At 45.3% G+C, this 22,611-nt stretch overlaps 1 protein-coding gene across 6 annotated transcripts; it reads left to right on the top strand.

Moving 5' to 3' along the window:
• Positions 1-127: 127 nt before the first annotated feature.
• On the top strand, positions 128-22,070 carry myo1eb (myosin IEb). 6 transcript variants are annotated; one of them, XR_004338832.1, is made up of 28 exons: positions 128-911; positions 3,462-3,599; positions 3,715-3,804; positions 4,202-4,296; positions 4,368-4,455; positions 4,901-4,990; positions 5,075-5,206; positions 5,278-5,412; positions 5,482-5,614; positions 5,749-5,945; positions 6,016-6,096; positions 11,131-11,217; positions 11,283-11,369; positions 11,450-11,617; positions 12,012-12,097; positions 12,379-12,460; positions 12,536-12,741; positions 12,815-12,959; positions 13,052-13,166; positions 13,237-13,406; positions 13,694-13,839; positions 13,921-14,067; positions 14,152-14,306; positions 14,385-14,459; positions 14,560-14,749; positions 14,844-15,099; positions 15,131-15,359; positions 15,557-15,597. XR_004338832.1 is itself a non-coding variant. In XM_032559566.1 (27 exons), the coding sequence occupies exons 1-27, from the start codon at positions 909-911 to the stop codon at positions 21,489-21,491; spliced, it is 3,246 nt and encodes a 1,081-aa protein (XP_032415457.1). In that variant the 5' UTR covers positions 128-908; the 3' UTR covers positions 21,492-22,070. The 6 variants fall into 6 exon arrangements, 5 of the variants coding, with proteins under 5 accessions (XP_032415457.1, XP_032415456.1, XP_032415455.1 ...); XM_032559566.1 differs by lacking the exons at positions 15,131-15,359; positions 15,557-15,597 and adding an exon at positions 21,415-22,070 and having other exon boundaries at positions 14,596-14,749; positions 14,844-15,007; XM_032559565.1 differs by lacking the exons at positions 15,131-15,359; positions 15,557-15,597 and adding an exon at positions 21,415-22,070 and having other exon boundaries at positions 14,844-15,007.
• The last annotated feature ends 541 nt before the right edge of the window (positions 22,071-22,611 follow it).

The raw sequence follows: 22,611 nt of genomic DNA, 5'->3' as shown, positions 1-22,611 counted from the left end.
TGCAGCGCTGCTGCGTCCTGATTCACCTGAAGGCACCTGGACCAGGTGACCTCTGACCTCCAGAGTAACTGGATTAGTTCGTGAATGAATCATCTGAACTGCAGAAGAGGATCAAAGCACTGAATCAGTTCACTGAGCGAACAGTTCTGGTGTCGGTTCTGTTAGCCGGGTTAGCAGAATAAAGGTTTCCATAGCAACGCACCGTTAGTGAAGTGGCTCCGCCCCCCTCCTCATTTTAACGCCTATATAAGGTCATTTCCTCCTCAGCCTTACCTGTTCAGGTATGCAGTTCAGACTGACCCGCAGCATGATACCATCACTACCGAACCATCTGCAGCTGATGGACCCAAAAGGACTGGTTCTGGTTCCACGAGCCACGATCCATTGGATCGCTGGGCTTCATTCTGGTTCTGAGTATAAATCACTTCCTGCTCTAATCAAGCCGCAACCCGGTTCTGATGTGACCCGGTTGTTAATGGATCAAGCAGAACCAGCACCGTTTGGGTCCAGGCTCCAGGTTTTGGTGGTTCTGACTCCAGCTAGTGATTCTCCATCCAGAGCCGAACTGCTGCTGCTCTTCCGGTTCAGACCACCGGGTGGCAGCAGAGCGCCGCCACGCTTCGCTGAGACTCAGTTACCCAGAGTTCCCCGGGGATGGGAGGGGCGGGGCCTACCTGTCCACACCTGCAGAGAATCTGAAGACTGAAGGAAGAAACGGCGAACCGCGGGAGGAGGCGGCATGCTGAAAGGGAACTGAACCGAACCGAACCGAACCGGAGGGCTCCGACCCGCAGCGAGCCGGTCCAAGTCCTGCCTGGTTCCATCTGGACCCGCCAAGATCCAGCCGGATCCTTCTGGACCCAGATTTCTCAACTCTGATTTGAAGCAGGAAGTGGAGAAGCAGAAACATGGTGAGTTCACGGACCGCAGGCAGATCCAGGAAAACAGAACTACACTGAGGTTCTGGTTCTGAACCCAGTTTGCTTGGATGAACTGATCCCTGATCAGAACCAAACAAACTTCCAGAAAACAGATTATTCTGCTGGTTCTGGAAAACTGAACTGGATTCTGGGAATAAAAAATGTAATGAAGATTAAAATAAAGTTGAAATGATTTACATCAGAAACTCTGGGCTGAATAAAATCTGTTTGTTTACAGTTTGAGTTGTAAACTAGTTTTACATTCAAACCGACCAATCAGAGAGCAGCTGGCAGGCGGTGGGCGTCGGCTTACCGGCCCGGTTCATTTGGGAAGATTGGAGGAAAATATCTGCTGCTGATTGGCTGATTGTTCCTGTAAACATGATAGTTTACCTAGAGAGTAAACATGTAAACAATCAGGCCTCACACTTCCTGCTTAATCTCAGCTGATCCTGTGTTATTTCACACACACACACACACACACACACACACACACACGCGCAGCAGCTCTGCATGTCCTCGCAGGACTCTGGAATGCGGCCGCAGCCCGCGGGGCCCCGGGGACGCCTGAGGCCCCGCGGTGGGCGGGGCCGGTGACGTCACACTTTGATTGCATATAAAGCAGCCAATCAGAGAGTGATGGTTCTGCACAACCTGCTCGTCTCCATGGAAACGGGTCACAGCGACGCTGCAGAGGAATAGAAACTAAAACCCGAACCTGGCCATGTGACTCTCAGCCAATCAGAGTCCAGATCTTCTGGAAGCTCCTGGTTTCTTATTGGTGGTCAGTCAGCCTCATGTGGACGGCAAAGTGTCGATGCCGCTGAACCTGTTGCTTGGACCGCTCAGCACCAGAACCTTTAGCCGAGATTCTGGACATTTCTGTCCTCCAGACAACAAGTCAAACAAAGACGCACAAATATGAAATACTGAGAGTCTGGGCAACATGGCTCATCTAAGTGCATTAGCGTTAGCTTCTGCTAAATACCAGGTATATATAGCGTATTAGTGTTAGCTTCTGCTAAATACCAGGTTTATATAGCTTATTAGCGTTAGCTTCTGCTAAATACCAGGTTTATATAGCGCATTAGTGTTAGCTTCTGCTAAATACCAGGTATAGCGTATTAGCGTTAGCTTCTGCTAAATACCAGGTATATATAGCGTATTAGTGTTAGCTTCTGCTAAATACCAGGTTTATATAGCGTATTAGTGTTAGCTTCTGCTAAATACCAGGTTTATATAGCTTATTAGCGTTAGCTTCTGCTAAATACCAGGTTTATATAGCGCATTAGTGTTAGCTTCTGCTAAATACCAGGTATAGCGTATTAGCGTTAGCTTCTGCTAAATACCAGGTATATATAGCGTATTAGTGTTAGCTTCTGCTAAATACCAGGTTTATATAGCGTATTAGTGTTAGCTTCTGCTAAATACCAGGTTTATATAGCGCATTAGTGTTAGCTTCTGCTAAATACCAGGTATATATAGCTTATTAGCGTTAGCTTCTGCTAAATACCAGGTATATATAGCGTATTAGTGTTAGCTTCTGCTAAATACCAGGTATATATAGCGTATTAGTGTTAGCTTCTGCTAAATACCAGGTTTATATAGCGCATTAGTGTTAGCTTCTGCTAAATACCAGGTTTATATAGCGCATTAGTGTTAGCTTCTGCTAAATACCAGGTTTATATAGCGTATTAGCGTTAGCTTCTGCTAAATACCAGGTTTATATAGCGCATCAGCGTTAGGTTCTGCTAAATACCAGGTTTATATAGCATATTAGCGATAGCTTCTGCTAAATACCAGGTTTATATAGCGCATTAGTGTTAGCTTCTGCTAAATACCAGGTTTATATAGCGCATTAGTGTTAGCTTCTGCTAAATACCAGGTTTATATAGCGCATTAGTGTTAGCTTCTGCTAAATACCAGGTTTATATAGCGTATTAGCGTTAGCTTCTGCTAAATACCAGGTTTATATAGCGCATCAGCGTTAGGTTCTGCTAAATACCAGGTTTATATAGCATATTAGCGATAGCTTCTGCTAAATACCAGGTTTATATAGCGCATTAGTGTTAGCTTCTGCTAAATACCAGGTTTATATAGGGTATTAGCGTTAGCTTCTGCTAAATACCAGGTTTATATAGCGCATCAGCGTTAGGTTCTGCTAAATACCAGGTTTATATAGCGCATCAGCGTTAGGTTCTGCTAAATACCAGGTTTATATAGCATATTAGCGATAGCTTCTGCTAAATACCAGGTTTATATAGCGCATTAGTGTTAGCTTCTGCTAAATACCAGGTTTATATAGCGTATTAGCGTTAGCTTCTGCTAAATACCAGGTTTATATAGCGTATTAGCGTTAGCTTCTGCTAAATACCAGGTTTATATAGCGTATTAGCATTAACTTCTGCTAAATACTGCCTTGCTGTAGTGCTTTAGTTTTAGCACTGCTAAAGTTTATGTTTAGCACCTCCAGGTTGGTAAAGCTAATGGCGCCCTCCTCTGCATTCCTGGTAAAGTTTTGCTGACCTTTGACCCCACCAGGGCAGCAAGGAGCGGTACCACTGGCAGGCCCAGAACGTGAAGGTGAGCGGAGTGGACGACATGGTTCTGCTGTCCAAGATCAACGAGGACGCCATCACCGACAACCTGAAGAAGAGATACATGGACGACTACATCTTCGTATCCTCCGTCCACACACACTCACACACACACCCACACTAACACACACACTAACACTCACACACCTTCACACACTAACAGGTTCTGGTTTAGCTCCTTCACCCAGCTGTGTCAGACTTACATCGGGCCGGTTCTGATCTCAGTGAACCCGTTCAAACAGCTGCCGTACTTCACAGAGAGAGAGGTGGAGATGTACCAGGGAGCGGTGAGACACGGAGAGACTTGGAGACACTGGGAGACTTGGAGACAGAGAGAAACTTAGAGACACAGAGAGCGAGGTGGAGATGTACCAGGGAGCGGTGAGACACGGAGAGACTTGGAGACACGGGGAGACTTGGAGACAGAGAGAGCGAGGTGGAGATATACCAGGGAGCGGTGAGACACGGAGAGACTTGGAGACACGGGGAGACTTGGAGACACTGGGAGACTTGGAGACAAAGAGAGACTTAGAGAGAGAGACTTGGAGACAAAGAGAGACTTGGAGACACAGAGAGAGACTTGGAGACACTGAGAGACTTGGAGACACAGAGAGAGACTTGGAGACAAAGAGACTTGGAGACACGGAGGCAGACAGCAAGTCTCTAACCTCCACCTGTCTGCAGGCGCAGTACGAGAACCCGCCCCACATCTACGCTCTGGCCGACTCCATGTACCGGAACATGATGATCGACAGCGAGAACCAGTGCGTCATCATCAGGTGGGCGGAGCCTCTCAATCGGCTCCAACCAGAGAGACGGCTGAATGTGAAACTACTTCCTGTCTCCTCAGCGGCGAGAGCGGAGCTGGGAAAACCGTCGCCGCCAAGTACATCATGAGCTACGTGTCCAAAGTGTCCGGAGGAGGAGAGAAAGTGCAGGTGTGTCCTGATGTTGCCATGGTTACAGTCACTAGAGGCAGGTATGGAGTCCAGACCGAAACCAAAACCGAATGTTTAGAAGTTTACGTTGGTGCAGCACAAAATGCTTCATAACTCAACCAAAGCTCCTCAGATGGTTTATTCTGATCGGTTTTAATTTACTGACTCAGATGATGCGACTCGGCGCCGACGGTCTCAGCGCCGACTCGGCGCCGTCGGCTGATTGCTGCGTTGCTTTGGCTCGGCTCGCTCTGCGTCTGAGAGTGACGATAAAACCGATTTAGGTTTTTATCAGTTTCTCAAAATCTTTTGAGTCTGGAATCGATCTGGATGGTCAGTCAGAGACCTGGAGGAAACAGGTGGAGACAGGTGCGGTCTGGGTCTCCATTGCTGCTGTGGAGGCAGGCCGTTACCATGGTAACCAAGTTCGCTTGTCACTACACAGCGGGTCAAAGACATCATCCTGCAGTCCAACCCCCTGCTGGAGGCTTTTGGTAACGCAAAGACGGTCCGCAACAACAACTCCAGCCGATTTGTGAGTACTATACTACTACACAGCAGTACTACACAGGAGTACTACACTTTAGCAGTACTACCAGCAGGCCTTTTGTCTGTCCAGGGAAAGTACTTTGAGATCCAGTTCAGCCGGGGTGGAGCTCCTGACGGAGGGAAAATCTCCAACTTCCTGCTGGAGAAAAGCCGAGTCGTCTCCCAGAACCCCGGAGAGAGGAACTTTCACATCTACTACCAGGTACTTACTGGTGCGGTACTTCAGTGTACTGGGACGTGGGGGGTTTATCTGTCTCTCTGTGATGATGTCAGCTTCTGGGCGGAGCCAGCGGGGAGCAGAGGGAGAACCTGGGGGTCACGACCCCGGACTACTACTTCTACCTGAACCAGTCAGGAACGTACACGGTGGAGGATGTGGACGACAGGAAGGACTTCTCCGATACCATGGTGACCACATGGCCCCCTCCGTCCCCAAGTCTGTCCCCCGTCTCCAGGGTAACGTCCCTCTGTCCGCAGGCCGCCATGTCCGTCGTGGGTCTGTCTCTGGACGATCAGGACTCGGTTCTGCAGCTGGTCGCAGGAATCCTTCACCTGGGGAACATCGGCTTCCGGGAGGAGAACAACTACGCCGTGGTGGAAAGCCAGGACTGTAGGTGGCCCAACACAACCAAACAGAACCAAGTAGAACTCATCAGAACCAATTTGAACCAATCAGAACCCGGATTCTCCTGTCCTCAGTTTGTTTTCATATTGCCGTGTCTCTTCCCCCTTTGTCCCCTCCAGTCCTGGCGTTCCCGTCCTTCCTGCTGGGAATCTCTCAGGACGGACTCTGCAACAAGCTCACCAGCCGGGTCATGGACAGCAAGTGGGGCGGCAAGACCGAGTCCATCTCCGTCACCCTGAACACGGAGCAGGCCTGCTTCTCCAGGGACGCCCTGTCCAAAGCGCTCTACGCCCGCCTCTTCGACTACCTGGTGGACGTGAGTCCCAGCGTCCGTCCCCGTCTCCGGTTGTCCCTGTCCGTCTCAGCTGGTGTCTCCTGTGTCTCAGTGCGTCAACAAGGCCATGCAGAAGGAGACGGAGGAGCTGAACATCGGAGTCCTGGACATCTACGGCTTCGAGATCTTCCAGGTAAACCAGCGTTTCTCAACCTGTTTTGGGACAGCGCCCCCTATCCATCATCCAGGTTCTCACCGCCCCAATCAAAGAAATTGTAGGCTACTTTGCACTGAATATTATTTTATTTTTTTTTGTTATTAAATTTTTATTATTTTAGAACACACATGTATACAACCCCTCCCAACCCTCCCCACCCCCAAAAAATAAAAAACACAAATAGAACAGAGCAAAACAAAACAACCACCAGGTCAGCGCATATCTAATCAATAAAAGTTTCACTAAAAAATAAAAATGGGCATATACAAATATCCTCGATGTTAGCAGAAACAGCCACAGTAAACAGAAGTAATCACTTGTCAGTACTTAGCAGTTCATCACAGGAATTTACTCGTCCCAATATTGCAGGAGAGAAAACCGTTCCAGGATTTCATGACGTTTTCTATGTCATTATTTAGCTTAGCCAGCATTTGTTCATATGACACTATTTCCAACATGAACTCCAACCAGTTTCTAATATTCGGAACAGTTACAGATTTCCATAGTCTGAGGATTGTTCTGGCAGCGGTGACCGGCCCCACCTGCACCACGGTGCTTTGGTGTTTTGACATATTAGGCGTCACTATTTGATCCCCCAATAAGCAAAGTCTTGGTGACATGGGATCCCCACACCTATCCACTTTCCAATGTGTTGTACTACTTCTTTCCAGAATGGGGAGATGCATTTACATTCCTACATCGCATGTATAAAAGTTCCTGGTTCTGTTTTGCATTTCCAGCATAGGTTATTGGCGAGCAGGCCCATTCTATGGAGCCTGGATGGGGTGAAATAAAATCTATGTACCATCTTATAGTCCGTAAATTTCCCTCTCGATTCTTTAATATATTTCCCGTTATTTGAAAGTACTTTCAAACATTCTTCATCTCCAAAAATGCAGCCAAGGTCCCTCTGCCAGACAATCCCCAGACTTTTACATATATCCTTTTGGATGCCGTTAAATAATTTATAAAATGTGGATGCCTTATATTTGATTTTACTTGAGCCCATAAGTTCCTGTATTGGATTATCCATATGTGTGAAATTGTCTTTAATAATACAGTCTCTAATTTGTAAATATCTCCAGAAACTTTCTTTTTTTAAGTTATATTTCAGCATGAGATCTGAAAAAGACATAAAAACCCCATCAGTATACAAATCATCCACAGCGTGTATTCCCTTCACAAGCCATTGTTCCCAGTAAACAGTTTTCCTTCCAATACAGATGGATGGATTAAACCACAATGAAGAATACAACTGTTTAAAATGCGACATCCTACATATTTTATGCATCTCCTTCCATACTAATTTAGAATGTGCCAATACTGGATTTGTGGGGAGAGGTTGTCTATTATACGTTTTACCGTGAGAAAGAACATCTATTGGCCTGAAAGGATTCACTAATTCTTCTTCAATATTCATCCAACTCAGCTTTGTTTCTCCCTTTACAAAATATTTGAACAACTTAGACATTTCAAAGGCGAGATTATATAGCCTTACATTAGGGAGAGCCACGCCCCCCATGTCCCCTACACACCACATTTTCCTAACGCTAATTCTGGGTTTCTTCTTGTCCCAAAGAAAGTCCTTAACATAAGTCTCGTATTGTTTGTATACCTGTGATGGGATGTCAACAGGCACCATCATGGACACATAATTAAACAATGGGGCTATCACCATTTTTATTACATTCACCTTTCCCCATAAAGAGAGCTTCAATTTTGCCCATTTATTAAGATTAGTTTTTATTTTCTGAAGAAGCGGTTCCATATTCAGTAGCATTATTTCCTCTAGATTCGGATGGAGTCGTATACCCAGGTATTTCATACCCGAGGGAACCCATTTAAAGTTAAATTGTGTAATTTCATTTGAGTGACATGCTTGTGATATGGGCATACACTCGGATTTGTTCCAGTTGATCTTGTATCCTGAAAATTTTGAACATGATTCAACACACTGTAGTAGAGCTGGAACAGAGACGGTTGGATCTGCTATAACAGCTAAGATGTCATCCGCATACATAAGCAACTTGTGCTCTTTTCCTCCTGCATGAGTTCCTTTGATTCTTGGATTGACTCTTATTGCTACTGCCAACGGTTCTACAACCAGCGTGAAAAGCAATGGGGATAAGGCACAACCTGGCCTTGTCCCTCTGGAAAGATGAAAAAAATTGGACAATTGACCATTCGTCATAACTGCTGCTTTTGGTTTAGAATATAACATTTCCACCCATTTGCAGAACGTAGATCCAAATCCAAATTTCAAAAGTGTTGTTTTAAGAAAGCCCCATTCCACGCGGTCGAAGGCTTTTTCAGCATCTACAGAGAATGATGCAACAGAGATTGTGTTAGGGTGATTCAAATGTATTAGATGAGCAAGTCTTCTCATATTATCGACTGCAGACCTGTTCTTAATAAAGCCTACCTGATCTTCATTTATAATATCTGGAAGTACTTTTTCTAGTGTTTTTGTTAATATTTTGCAATCTACTCCTATGAGGCTAATGGGTCTGAAGTTAGATGGATCTGAAACATCTCTGTCCTTTTTAGGAATAAGTGATATGAGAGCCATTGAGAGTGCCAGGTAGAGAGCCTGACTCAAAGGCTTCTCTATATACATCATGCAGTAATGGGGCAATGGTGTCAATATATTTCTTATAATATTCAACTGGAAAGCCATCCAGGCCCGGCGATTTCCCAGGTTTCATAGACAAGATCGTAGCTTTGATTTCTTCTAAAGTGATAGGAGAATCCAATTGTTCTCTTTTCTCATTGGAGATGGTGGGCAACTTCAATGATGAGAAAAAAACATTCATTTCTTCTGTGTCAGGTTGTTAGTGGATGTGTAAAAGTTTTTATAAAACTCTTCAAAGATCCCATTTATTTCTTTGGCTGCGGTGAATGTTTTACCATCTTTTTTAATTAGAGGAATGTTATTAGAGTTATCTTGCTGTTTAAGTTGTCTCGCTAGTAATTTGCCACTTTTTTCTCCACCTTTATAATATTTAATTTTAAGTCTAAATAAGGCATATTCAGCTTTTTTATTATATAAATCATGTAACTGATATTTAAGATTACAAAGTGTTTGATATAAATGATTTGAGTAATTCTGTGCTATTTTTTTCTCTAACAAACAAATTTCTTTTTCCAACGTTTTTTTCCCCCATTATTTTCTTTTTAAATTTTTGATGCATATGCAATGAATTTTCCCCGTATCGATGCTTTTGACGCTTCCCACACAGAGGCTATATTATCCGTGGAACCAATATTTACCTGGAGAAAAAAATGAAGATCCTCCAGAATAGAATTACTAAATGCCTCATTGTGAAGTAACATAGTATTAAGTCTCCAACATCCTCTCCTTTCTTTTTCCACATTGAAGTCTATATGTAACTCCACCATACCATGGTCACTTATAATAATTGTTCCTATTTCACAGCCCATTACGGACTCCACTAGCTTATTAGATGTTAAGAAAAAGTCAGTTCTAGAATATATTTTATGACTGTGAGAGTAAAAAGTATATTCTCTCTCTCGTGGGTTTACCAGTCTCCATATATCAACCAGATTCCAGTCCTGTGCCAGCATTTGGATTGCGGCCCAGTCCTTAGGTGCTGGTTTCCCCCTTGGCGTGCTTTTATCAATAAATCCATCCATCACCTGGTTGAAATCGCCCCCCAGAATAATCTGGCCCTCGGTGTTTATGCTATTAACGTCATGAAAGAAGTCGGGTTCTTCCTGATTAGGAGCATAAATGTTGCAGAGGACAATCCTAGTTCCGTTCAGCAAGGCTTCAGCACATATGAAGCCCTTCCTTATCATTATGTTGTTTAAGCATAACAAAACTTATGTTTTTATTAACAAGGATCATTACACGGTTTCGTTTGCTTGAAAATGAGCTGTGGTACACTTTACCCACCCAGCCTCTTTTGAACTTAGCAGCTTCTTCATCCAGAATTATATGTGATTCTTGGATGAATGCAATATCAGCACCCTTGGATTTTAGGTAAGTCAAAACTTTTTGTCTCTTAATTGGGTGCCCACATCCATTAATATTCCATGAAATTATGTTAATATATCCCTTAGACATCTTTTGCTATTTGGTACACTTTGCGTGATTTGATCTGCCACTTAACGAGGTACATACACAACAGCTTAATAACTAATACTAACAACATGCGCAAACTGAAGTACACTGACCTGGTGCAGAAAAAAGAAAAGAAAAGCAACACAGAACATGCTGCCGCTTTCAGTCCTTTTCTTAGCCCCTCTATTTAAACTTGGTCCGTGAGATGCGTTGAAATTTGTCCTTGGGCAACAAAGCCATCCGAACTCCGAAACACACAACCAACTTAAATTTTACAAACTATTTTTGATAAATATACACCTCAAATAGTAACACTTGCCTTTCACTTAGCTTGTTGCAGGAACCTTCCAGCCTCTGAATTGTCCCGGAAAGTCTTCCTTTCTCCCTTCCAGGTGAAGATGAGCGTTGCTGGGAACAGCAGCCGGTGTTTCACCTCCATTTCCCGGAGGCATTTCTTTACAGTGTTGAAAGCTCTCCTTTTCTCCACCAGCTCCTTGACAGGACCTCAAAGAAAGATCATTTGCAGCCTTCCCACTCCAGCCCACGTTTTTCTTTGGCCATCTGTAGCACCTTGTCCCGGGCCGATGAGCGTCAGAACCGTATCAGGATGGTTCGGGGTGATTTATTGACGTCTGGTTTGGGCGCCAGTGAACGGTGGGCCCGCTCCACTTCGAACTCGCTGCCCGTGAGGCAGAACCCTTGAGCAATGATCCTTTCCACATATTGACGCATGTTTCCTCTTTCTTCTTTCTCTTCTTTCAGTCCCACCATTCTTACATTATTCCTCCGACTGCGGTCCGTAGAGAAGGAACCGACTTGGTGCTAGCAGAGGCTGTTGCAACGCTCGTCCTTTAACAGAACTTTCCTCACTGATGTGAAAAATCAGCAGCTCAACCAGGCGCTGCTTCTTCTTCTTCTGCTTTCAGAAAAACGGTTTTGAACAATTCTGCATCAACTTTGTGAACGAGAAGCTGCAGCAGATCTTCATTGAGCTGACGCTGAAGGCCGAGCAGGTGAGCTGGAGAGCCGAGCACACCCGGGCCCGGTTCTGGTTCTGATCCCGGTTCTGGTTCTGCAGGAGGAGTACGTCCAGGAGGGGATCCGTTGGACCCCCATTGAGTATTTCAACAATAAGGTGGTCTGTGACCTCATTGAGTCCAAACTGGTGAGTGGACCGACCCGCGGGCCGGCTGGGGGCGGAGCTTCCCACGCGTCACTCCCTCCGTCTGTCTGGTCATTTCCCAGAATCCTCCTGGGGTGATGAGCGTCCTGGACGACGTCTGCGCCACGATGCACGCCAAGGGGGAGGGGGCGGACCAGACGCTGCTGCAGAAGCTGCAGGGACAAATCGGGACCCACGAGCATTTCAGCAGCTGGAACCGCGGCTTCATCATCCACCACTACGCTGGCAAGGTCTGACCTCACCTGACCTCACCTGACCTGACCTGACCTCACCTGACCTGACCTGACCTGACCTGACCTCACCTGACCTCACCTGACCTCACCTCACCTCACCTCACCTGACCTGACCTGACCTGACCTGACCTGACCTCACCTGACCTGACCTGACCTGACCTGACCTGACCTGACCTGACCTGACCTCACCTGACCTGACCTGACCTGACCTGACCTGACCTGACCTGACCTGACCTGACCTCACCTGACCTGACCTCACCTGACCTGACCTCACCTGACCTGACCTGACCTGACCTCACCTGACCTGACCTGACCTCACCTGATCTGACCTGACCTCACCTGACCTCACCTGACCTCACCTGTTGCTCGCCCGTCCCTCTCTCTCTTGCAGGTGTCGTATGATGTCGGCGGGTTCTGTGAGCGGAACCGGGATGTCCTCTTCAATGACATCATCGAGTTGATGCAGAGCAGCGAGTAGTGAGTGTTCAGCTCCGTCTTTCTGAGGACTTTCCAGGTTTACGCCACGGCGCCTCCAGATGGACAGCTGCTGTAACTGCAGGTCCAAGTGGTTTGGTTACAGGTCCTGGTTCTGTCCTGCTTGGTATGAATAGATCTGACCCTCTGTCAGCTGTTAACCCTTTAATGTTTAATCAACTTCCTGTCCTCTAACTTGGTCAGTGTCACTTTAACCTGTGGTGCAGGAAGCTGTGACCCTTCAGAATAAGAGGTAGTTTAATCTGTGATGTGTTCGTGGTCAGTCTGTTCATCAGAGCGCTGTTCCCGGAGAACCTGGAGGTGGAAAAACGAGGCCGGCCGACCACGGCCAGCAGCAAGATCAAGGTGAGTCGGGTCCTTAGCAGGTTGTGGTGACCAGATACCAGACCGGTCCTTGACCTTTGACCTCCACTCCTCCAGAAACAGGCCAACAGTCTGGTCCAGACCCTGATGAAGTGCACGCCCCATTACATCCGGTGCATCAAACCCAACGAGACCAAGCGGCCTCGAGACTGGGAGGAGACCCGGGTCCGGCACCAGGTGGAGTACCTGGGCCTGCGGGAGAACATCCGGGTCCGCCGGGCCGGATACGCTTACCGCCGTGTCTTCAACAAGTTCCTGCACAGGTTCTGCATCAAGCCCCACACAACCAGAACCGGCTGCTGGCTCGGTCGCTCTAACGGGTCTGGCGGTCTGCAGGTACGCCATCCTGACCAGAGAGACCTGGCCCGAGTGGCGGGGCGAGCAGCGCCAGGGCGTCCTGCACCTGCTGCGCTCCGTCAACATGGATCAGGACCAGTTCCAGCTGGGGACAGCCAAGGTCTTCATCAAAGCTCCGGAGTCGGTAAGAGACGTTCTGGTTCTGGAGGTTCTGGTTCTGCAGCAGTACTTCCTCCTCCAACACCAGCTGAAAGGTTCTGCTCTCTGTCTGTGCAGCTCTTCCTGCTGGAGGAGATGCGCGAGAGGAAATTCAACGGCTACGCCCGCGTCATCCAGAAGGCGTGGCGCAAACACATCGCCGTCCGCAAATACGTCAGGATGAGGGAGGAAGGTCCGAAGTTCTACCTCAAACAGAGGAGTCCTGGTCTGGTTTGAGTCCTCACACATCCTTCTTTTTCCAGCCTCAGACATTCTGCTGAACAAGAAGGAACGCCGCAAGAACAGCATCAACAGGAACTTTGTGGGCGACTACATTGGAACCGACAACCACCCTGAGATCCGGCAGTTTGTGGGTCGCCGAGAGAGAATCGATTTTTCTGACGTGGTCGTCAAGTTCGACCGACGCTTCAAGGTACCAACTGCACAAACTGAAGGCTCTTCATCTCCTAAGGGGTGTCATGTCCTGTGGGACGTCACCTGCTAGGAATAATCTTCCCTCTGGAGAGTGATGGACTTCCGGCAGTTTGGAGATGACCTTTGACCTGATTATTGCTGTCGGGTCCGTCCCACCTGGATGCTCATCCGAGTGACGGAGGTTCTCTCAGGACTTGTGTGGTCCAGATGTGCTGGTTCTGTCCCGGTTCTGCTGTTGTAAACCAGATGTTCTCGGAAACGTTTTTTGTTGCTGCTGTTTTGCAGACGACGAAGTGTGACCTCATCCTGACCCCAAAGTTCCTGTATCTGATTGGCCGAGAGAAGGTGAAGCAAGGTCCGGATAAGGGTCAGATCCGTGAGGTTCTTAAGAGGAAGATCCAGCTCAACCGGATCCAGTCAGTTTCTCTCAGGTAAGTGACCAGAACCAGAGGGGGAACCACCCGGGCCCAGCGTCGGTTCTGATGGCTCTGGCCCGCCCATCTGTCCGGCAGCACGCTGCAGGACGACTTCTTCGTCGTCCATGAGGAAGAGTACGACAGCGTCCTGCAGAGCGTCTTCAAGACCGAGTTCCTCAGTCTGCTGGTGAAACGGTACCAGGAGAACACGGACCGCAAGCTGGCGCTGAAGTTCAACAACCTGTGAGTACCAGAACCCCACCTGAACCTGAGCAGAACCCAAACGGAACCTGATCAGAACCCAAACGGAACCTCTCCTCCATCCAGCCTGGAGTTCAAGGTGAAGAAGGGCCGCCATCTCTTCAGCTCGTCCGGTTCCAGGCAGATCCAGTTCCAGGCGGGCCAGGGAGATGAGGTGGTTCTGAAGCCCAGTGGTAAGGTTCTGCACGTCTCCATCGGGCCGGGCCTCCCAAAGAACTCCAGTAAGTTCTGACCCAGTTCATCCCCCATGACAGAACCTTCATGTCTCCTCCTGATCACTTCCTGTGTCTGACCTGCAGGACCGACCCGGAAGGATAACCGCAAGAGCCGCTACATGGGCGGCCAGGCTCCGCCCACCTACCAGAACCACTCAGGTACCAGCTGCTCTCTCTCTGGACCAGAAGCTCTCCGAAATCGGTTCTGGAATCTCTCTGAAGGATTTTGGTTTATCACTTCTTCTATTTTCTGCCGCAGCGCCTCGCAGCAGAGGGGGTGGGGCTTCCAGAGGAGGCCCCGCCCCCTCCAGAGGGTCCACTCTAAGGCAGCAGTCCAGCATGGACCAACCCACCCTGCCCCGCCTCCAGAACCAGCACCGGCCCAGCAACCAGCTGATCCAGAACCAGGACATGGGCTTCATGAACGTCCCTGACCAGGGAGCGGCGGGGTGAGGTCCAGAACCCTCAGCGGTCAAAGGTCACCTCCAGGTAGCTGCTCTGTTGCCCCCAGCAGTGACATGTGTCGGTACTCCTGGCCCGCAGGTTCCACAGGCGTCTCTCCAAGGAGGTGAAGCCGGTTCCGGGAGCGGGTCGGCCTAAACCCAAACCTCGGTCCCCCCAGTGCAAAGCTCTGTACGCCTACGATGCCCAGGACACCGACGAGCTGAGCTTCAACGCCGACGACGTCATCGAGATCCTCACTGAAGGTACGTCTGCCACCGGGCTGGGTCCAGTGGAACCGCTGGTACCGGGTCCAGGTCAGGTTTACATGGTTACCCATGGTCCTGTTGTTTCCAGCCACCCATAATTCATGCTGTGCGTGAATTATGGGTGTGACTTCAGCTGCAAACCATTTGTTTACATGCTAGCAACGCGCTAACAGCTAGCATCTTTCATCTGAGGCTTTGTAGTATGCCGGAACATCAGCTGCTAACTACAGGGAGGATGACTTGAAGAAGTGGCTCCTACGCTAGCATCTTTAGCCTAATTTCTTCAGATGGCGAAGCGTCGAGTCATCAGAAAAGCCATGAAGCTCTTCAGTATCTTCATAGTACTGAGGTTGGCTGCGTTTTATTCAGAGAGGTGGGACACAAGTTTGTTGAGCTTAAGGCAGAGCCTAGTCAAAGCCTTAGAACTCCACCTAACTGAGTCTGGGTTTGGGTTTCAGTGCAGGAGAAGTGAAAAGCAGGAGGCTAAAGCTAAAGCTGAGGGTTAAAACCGGAGCCACTAACAGCTGCTTGGTTTCTCTTTTCAAGTCTTTTTGTTGCCCCATCTGTCGGGAGGCGATGGAAACGTGGAAACGTGAAAAAGTGAAAAAGTGGAAACGTGAAAAAGTGGAAACGTAGAAACGTGAAAAAGTGGAAACGTGAAAAAGTGGAAACGTAGAAACGTGAAAAAGTGAAAACGTGAAAAAGTGGAAACGTGAAAAAGTGGAAACGTGAAAAAGTGGAAACGTAGAAACGTGAAAAAGTGGAAACGTGAAAAAGTGAAAAAGTGGAAACGTAGAAACGTGAAAAAGTGGAAACGTGAAAAAGTGGAAACGTAGAAACGTGAAAAAGTGGAAACGTAGAAACGTGAAAAAGTGAAAACGTAGAAACGTGAAAAAGTGAAAACGTGAAAAAGTGAAAACGTGAAAAAGTGGAAACGTAGAAACGTGAAAAAGTGGAAACGTAGAAACGTGAAAAAGTGAAAACGTAGAAACGTGAAAAAGTGAAAACGTGAAAAAGTGAAAACGTGAAAAAGTGGAAACGTAGAAACGTGAAAAAGTGGAAACGTAGAAACGTGAAAAAGTGAAAACGTAGAAACGTGAAAAAGTGAAAACGTGAAAAAGTGAAAACGTGAAAAAGTGGAAACGTAGAAACGTGAAAAAGTGGAAACGTAGAAACGTGAAAAAGTGAAAACGTGAAAAAGTGGAAACGTGAAAAAGTGGAAACGTGGAAAGTTAGAAACGTGAAAAAGTGGAAACGTGGAAACGTGGAAACGTGAAAAAGTGGAAACGTAGAAACGTGAAAAAGTGAAAACGTGAAAAAGTGGAAACGTAGAAACGTGAAAAAGTGGAAACGTGAAAAAGTGAAAAAGTGGAAACGTAGAAACGTAGAAACGTGAAAAGTGGAAACGTGAAAAAGTGGAAACGTAGAAACGTGAAAAAGTGGAAACGTAGAAACGTGAAAAAGTGAAAACGTGAAAAAGTGAAAACGTGAAAAAGTGGAAACGTGAAAAAGTGGAAACGTGGAAAGTTAGAAACGTGAAAAAGTGGAAACGTGGAAACGTGGAAACGTGAAAAAGTGGAAACGTGAAAAAGTGAAAACGTGAAAAAGTGGAAACGTAGAAACGTGAAAAAGTGGAAACGTGAAAAAGTGGAAACGTAGAAACGTGAAAAAGTGGAAACGTGGAAACGTGAAAAAGTGAAAACGTGAAAAAGTGGAAACGTAGAAACGTGAAAAAGTGGAAACGTGAAAAAGTGGAAACGTAGAAACGTGAAAAAGTGGAAACGTGGAAACGTGAAAAAGTGAAAACGTAGAAACGTGAAAAAGTGAAAACGTGAAAAAGTGGAAACGTGAAAAAGTGGAAACGTGGAAAGTTAGAAACGTGAAAAAGTGGAAACGTGGAAACGTGAAAAAGTGGAAACGTAGAAACGTGAAAAAGTGGAAACGTAGAAACGTGAAAAAGTGGAAACGTGGAAAGTTAGAAACGTGAAAAAGTGGAAACGTGGAAACGTGAAAAAGTGGAAACGTGGAAAGTTAGAAACGTGAAAAAGTGGAAACGTGGAAACGTGAAAAAGTGGAAACGTAGAAACGTGAAAAAGTGGAAACGTGGAAACGTGAAAAAGTGGAAACGTGGAAACGTGAAAACGTGAAAAAGTGGAAACGTGAAAAAGTGGAAACGTGGAAACGTGAAAAAGTGAAAACGTGAAAAAGTGGAAACGTGAAAAAGTGGAAATGTGGAAAGTTAGAAACGTGAAAAAGTGGAAACGTGGAAACGTGAAAACGTGAAAAAGTGGAAACGTGAAAAAGTGGAAACGTGGAAAAGTGGAAACGTGAAAAAGTGGAAACGTGAAAAAGTGGAAACGTGAAAAAGTGGAAACGTGGAAAGTTAGAAACGTGAAAAAGTGGAAACGTGGAAACGTGGAAACGTGGAAAAGTGGAAACGTGGAAATGTGAAAAAGTGGAAACGTGGAAATGTGAAAAAGTGGAAACGTGAAAAAGTGGAAACGTGAAAAAGTGGAAACGTGGAAAGTTAGAAACGTGAAAAAGTGGAAACGTGGAAACGTGAAAAAGTGGAAACGTAGAAACGTGAAAAAGTGAAAACGTGAAAAAGTGGAAACGTAGAAACGTGAAAAAGTGGAAACGTGAAAAAGTGAAAAAGTGGAAACGTAGAAACGTAGAAACGTGAAAAGTGGAAACGTGAAAAAGTGGAAACGTAGAAACGTGAAAAAGTGGAAACGTAGAAACGTGAAAAAGTGAAAACGTGAAAAAGTGAAAACGTGAAAAAGTGGAAACGTAGAAACGTGAAAAAGTGAAAACGTAGAAACGTGAAAAAGTGAAAACGTGAAAAAGTGAAAACGTGAAAAAGTGGAAACGTGAAAAAGTGGAAACGTGGAAAGTTAGAAACGTGAAAAAGTGGAAACGTGGAAACGTGGAAACGTGAAAAAGTGGAAACGTGGAAACGTGGAAACGTGAAAAAGTGGAAACGTGAAAAAGTGAAAACGTGAAAAAGTGGAAACGTAGAAACGTGAAAAAGTGAAAACGTGAAAAAGTGGAAACGTGAAAAAGTGGAAACGTGGAAAGTTAGAAACGTGAAAAAGTGGAAACGTGGAAACGTGAAAAAGTGGAAACGTAGAAACGTGAAAAAGTGGAAACGTAGAAACGTGAAAAAGTGGAAACGTGGAAAGTTAGAAACGTGAAAAAGTGGAAACGTGGAAACGTGAAAAAGTGGAAACGTGGAAACGTGAAAACGTGAAAAAGTGGAAACGTGAAAAAGTGGAAACGTGGAAACGTGAAAAAGTGAAAACGTGAAAAAGTGGAAACGTGAAAAAGTGGAAATGTGGAAAGTTAGAAACGTGAAAAAGTGGAAACGTGGAAACGTGAAAACGTGAAAAAGTGGAAACGTGAAAAAGTGGAAACGTGGAAAAGTGGAAACGTGAAAAAGTGGAAACGTGAAAAAGTGGAAACGTGAAAAAGTGGAAACGTGGAAAGTTAGAAACGTGAAAAAGTGGAAACGTGGAAACGTGGAAACGTGGAAAAGTGGAAACGTAGAAACGTGGAAACGTGAAAACGTGGAAACGTGAAAAAGTGGAAACGTGGAAATGTGAAAAAGTGGAAACGTGGAAATGTGAAAAAGTGGAAACGTGAAAAAGTGGAAATGTGGAAAGTTAGAAACGTGAAAAAGTGGAAACGTGAAAACGTGAAAAAGTGGAAACGTGAAAAAGTGGAAACGTGGAAAAGTGGAAACGTGAAAACGTGAAAAAGTGGAAACGTGGAAACGTGAAAACGTAGAAACGTGGAAACGTGAAAACGTGAAAAAGTGGAAACGTGAAAAAGTGGAAACGTGGAAAAGTGGAAACGTAGAAACGTGGAAACGTGAAAACGTGGAAACGTGAAAAAGTGGAAACGTGGAAATGTGAAAAAGTGGAAACGTGGAAATGTGAAAAAGTGGAAACGTGAACATGTGGAAACGTGAACATGTGGAAACGTGAAAAAGTGGAAACGTGGAAACGTGGAAACGTGAAAAAGTGGAAACGTGAAAACGTGAACATGTGGAAACGTGAAGAAGTGGAAACGTGGAAAAGTGGAAACGTGAAAACGTGAAAAAGTGGAAACGTGGAAAGTTAGAAACGTGAAAAAGTGGAAACGTGAAAAAGTGGAAACGTGAAAAAGTGAAAAAGTGGAAACGTGGAAAGTTAGAAACGTGAAAAAGTGGAAAAGTGGAAACGTGAAAAAGTGGAAACGTGAAAAGTGGAAACGTGGAAAAGTGGAAAAGTGGAAACGTGAAAACGTAGAAACGTGGAAACGTGAAAAAGTGGAAACGTGAACATGTGGAAACGTGAAAAAGTGGAAACGTGAACATGTGGAAATGGCTTCGCTCATCACAGGAACTCTCCTTTTGGTTTTGGGACTCAACTTTTACTTGATGTTGCACAATAACTGAAAACAGAGATTAACGTCTACAATGAATTAAAACCGCAGATTATCCAGAGTAGTTTCCACAGTATTCGTTTCCACGGTAACCTCCCAGGAATAAGGTGGGCAGTAACTCGCAGCTATTCATGGACCCGATGGTACCGACTCTGTGGTTCTGAGCTGCCAGGTAGCTGCTCCCCTCTGCACCTTTCTTCTCTGGTTCAGCGGTGAGGAATCAATCTGCTCGGTCAGATTGTCAAACTCATTTTTGTTTGGGGCCAAATCAAAACCCTGGAGGCTCTTAAAGGGCCGGTTGTGCCAGAATGTATTGATAAAACCTGTCACAAACTGCTAACATATCAATTCTTAAATTTAAATAATATTATTGAACATCTTTTCAGTCCTTCCAGGATTTTGTGATACTTTAATGTTTTTACAATAAAAATCAAAGTGTTTGTGATACTAATTTGTAAATATTTGAAGTATTTGAATTTATTATGACGACTTTTTATTACTCGCCTCATGGATCAGGGACTACAATCTGCTGTTTAGTACAAGTAAGAAAGTTTTTGACAATTTTTGAGAAAAATCTGCAATGAATTCCTAATTGTGTAAAGTGTGGCGTTTTGGTGATTTTACATCAATTTCCACGGTAATTCTCAAGAAACTGGAGGGACTGATTGATATAAATTGGCAGTAAACAGATAAAACCTGCATTGACTTGATTGATAACATAATATTTCAGCACACTTGGAGTTTAGTCCCAGAAAAAGCTTCAGCAGGCCGGATTTGGCCCGCGGGCCTTTAGATGTGTTGAACCAGAGTCTGATGTAAAATCCGACAGGTGACAGGTGACAGGTGACAGGTGTCAGGTGACGGTCGGCGGGACCCCCCTGCCCCCCGGGTCAAACTCATCAGTTTCATGTTGTTACTGACATCAAGCGATTCGGGTAAAAAAAATCCACTTGGTGTTTATTGTTGTAAAATAAATATGTAAAAAGTGAGATAAAAATGAAAAACAGAGAAACAAACGTTGGACAGAATGTTTTGACTACAAAAATAAAGTTTTGATAAACATGCCAATTTATTTTGTTGAATTTTGCTATGAAAATATTTGCTATGTATTTCTAATATTTTTGGAGCATAACTGGTTTATCGGGGTGAAATCTGTCTGATTATTTCACTGTTAGTTTAAGATGTGATGTTCCTGTTTCTTTCCCACCCAAATGACTGCAGGGACCATTAGGGCTGAAAGCCTCCAATGATTCGAGTTCCTCGTGTAACAGTGTTTAGGTTTAAGTTGTAGAATCCCACTTGCCCTATATGGATCAGTGCAATGGGGAAACAGCGCCCCCTCTCTGTGTGGCTGGTTAAATGTTGCTGGCTCCTGCACTCAGTGCCAGTCTGTGAAAGCTGCAGGAGGTGAGTTGCGTTTTTCAGCACACAGTAGAAACGTGTTAGCAACATCATTTTTATTAACTCGGACAAATAGTGTGAAATTTATTAATTACTAGATGTGTGCCTAGCACCAATTTTTGTACTTTAAGTTTAGTTAATATCAAACACTTCATGTGCTAAGCTAAAGGCTAACTTAACGCTCTGCTGTAGTGTGCTGAATGAAGCGGAGCCGTTGCACTGATTTGAACTCCCCATATGTTCCCATTCAGGAAATAAACTGCTTGATAAACCAGAAACTTCTCATCTTCATTAAAAATCTACACAACGCAGAGTCGAGGGGTTACTGGGGCCGGCCTGGTACCGTGGAGTGAAGCAGAACCCGGTTACACTCGATTCCTAAAATATTGTTTTACATCCCTGGTGGTGGATAAATGCAGACGATCGACTCAAATTAAGGCTCATCAGTGAATCCAGTTGGTAACTTCACTGCACAAGAAAACAAAACCTAACAAACTTGACAGCCGTGGTTCTGATTTTGTTCTGCAGTAAATATGAAACTGTGGTTCCGACCCGTTCCTCTGGTTCCTGTCTCGTAGATCCGTCGGGTTGGTGGTTCGGCCGGCTGCGGGGCAAAGAGGGGATGTTCCCTGGAAACTACGTGGAGAAGATCTAGACCTGGGGTCAGAGGTCAACCATCAGGAGACACTTGGAGTCAAACACACGATGTTCTGGTCTGTTTCATCAGCCTGGGTCGGTTCTGAAGGGTTCCTGGTCTTGATGAGCGGTTCTGTGAAGGAGTCGTTCCATCAATGTTGACATCAGTATTAGTAGCTAGCGCCTCCTTCAGGCCCCAAAGGGTTTTATTCTCATCACAGTTTGATTCACTGTCTGATTAAATCATGAATTTAACTGAACCAAGTTCTGGTTCCGCTCCGGCTGATCCAGCATCAATTTAGAAACATGTTTAACGATCAGATTTATAGTCTCCTCTGTTTCATCCTTCAGTTTCGGTCTGATTTCAGCCATTAATGCAGGCGGAGGTGGCACTACATTACCCAGAGTTCCTGTTGGAAGGAGCGCTGCCTTCAAGTGCTGCTGGAAATTAGACCTCTGATCAGTCCGTGATTTTTATACACTGTCTGAATATTTCATATTAGCTCATATGTTGTAAATCCTTTAAAGCTCAGAACAGATTTTAGATTAGAATGTGTTTTTCTGACCAACAAATTAAATAAAATCTGATAGAAATCTATCGACTCTTTTTATTTGTTTCTCTGAAACTAAGGAAAAATATAGTCCCTGGTGCTGCCTGCAGGGGGCGCTGTGGGTCTGCAGCAGCAGGTTTGATGGTAGTCGCAGCTTTAGCCTCACATGGAGCCTTTTTATTGCTTAGAGTCATGAATCGGTTCAAAATGAAAACTTTCGTCTTCCTGACACTCTGCTGCTCAGACCAGCAGCGACACCACAGGAAAACCAAAAGGTTTTCTGTTCTGTGGGAAGTAGAGAAAGTTTCTTTTGTCGTTTTCAGGTGTTGGTATATTTGCACTGTTTCCGGGAGATTCTATATATTTTTTTTGTTTAAAATATTCAATCTTTGTAAATTCTCTATGGACTGAGATTCATATTTGAAAAGTTATGGTTCGTCTGTGTTGTTTGCTCTTGTGTCGGAGGGAAAACTCTTCAGTGGTGAATTTTGTGGTATTCGCCCTGGTCTCTGGAGAAATCTAATGTTTATATATTTGACCTCTGACCTTTTGTGTTCTGGTTCTGACCACTTTGTATTTTGAACATGT

The sequence above is a fragment of the Xiphophorus hellerii genome, chromosome 3 (assembly GCF_003331165.1).
Source record: "Xiphophorus hellerii strain 12219 chromosome 3, Xiphophorus_hellerii-4.1, whole genome shotgun sequence".
Classification (NCBI taxonomy): Eukaryota; Metazoa; Chordata; class Actinopteri; order Cyprinodontiformes; family Poeciliidae; genus Xiphophorus; species Xiphophorus hellerii.
This window is presented reverse-complemented; position numbering and strand designations above follow the sequence as displayed.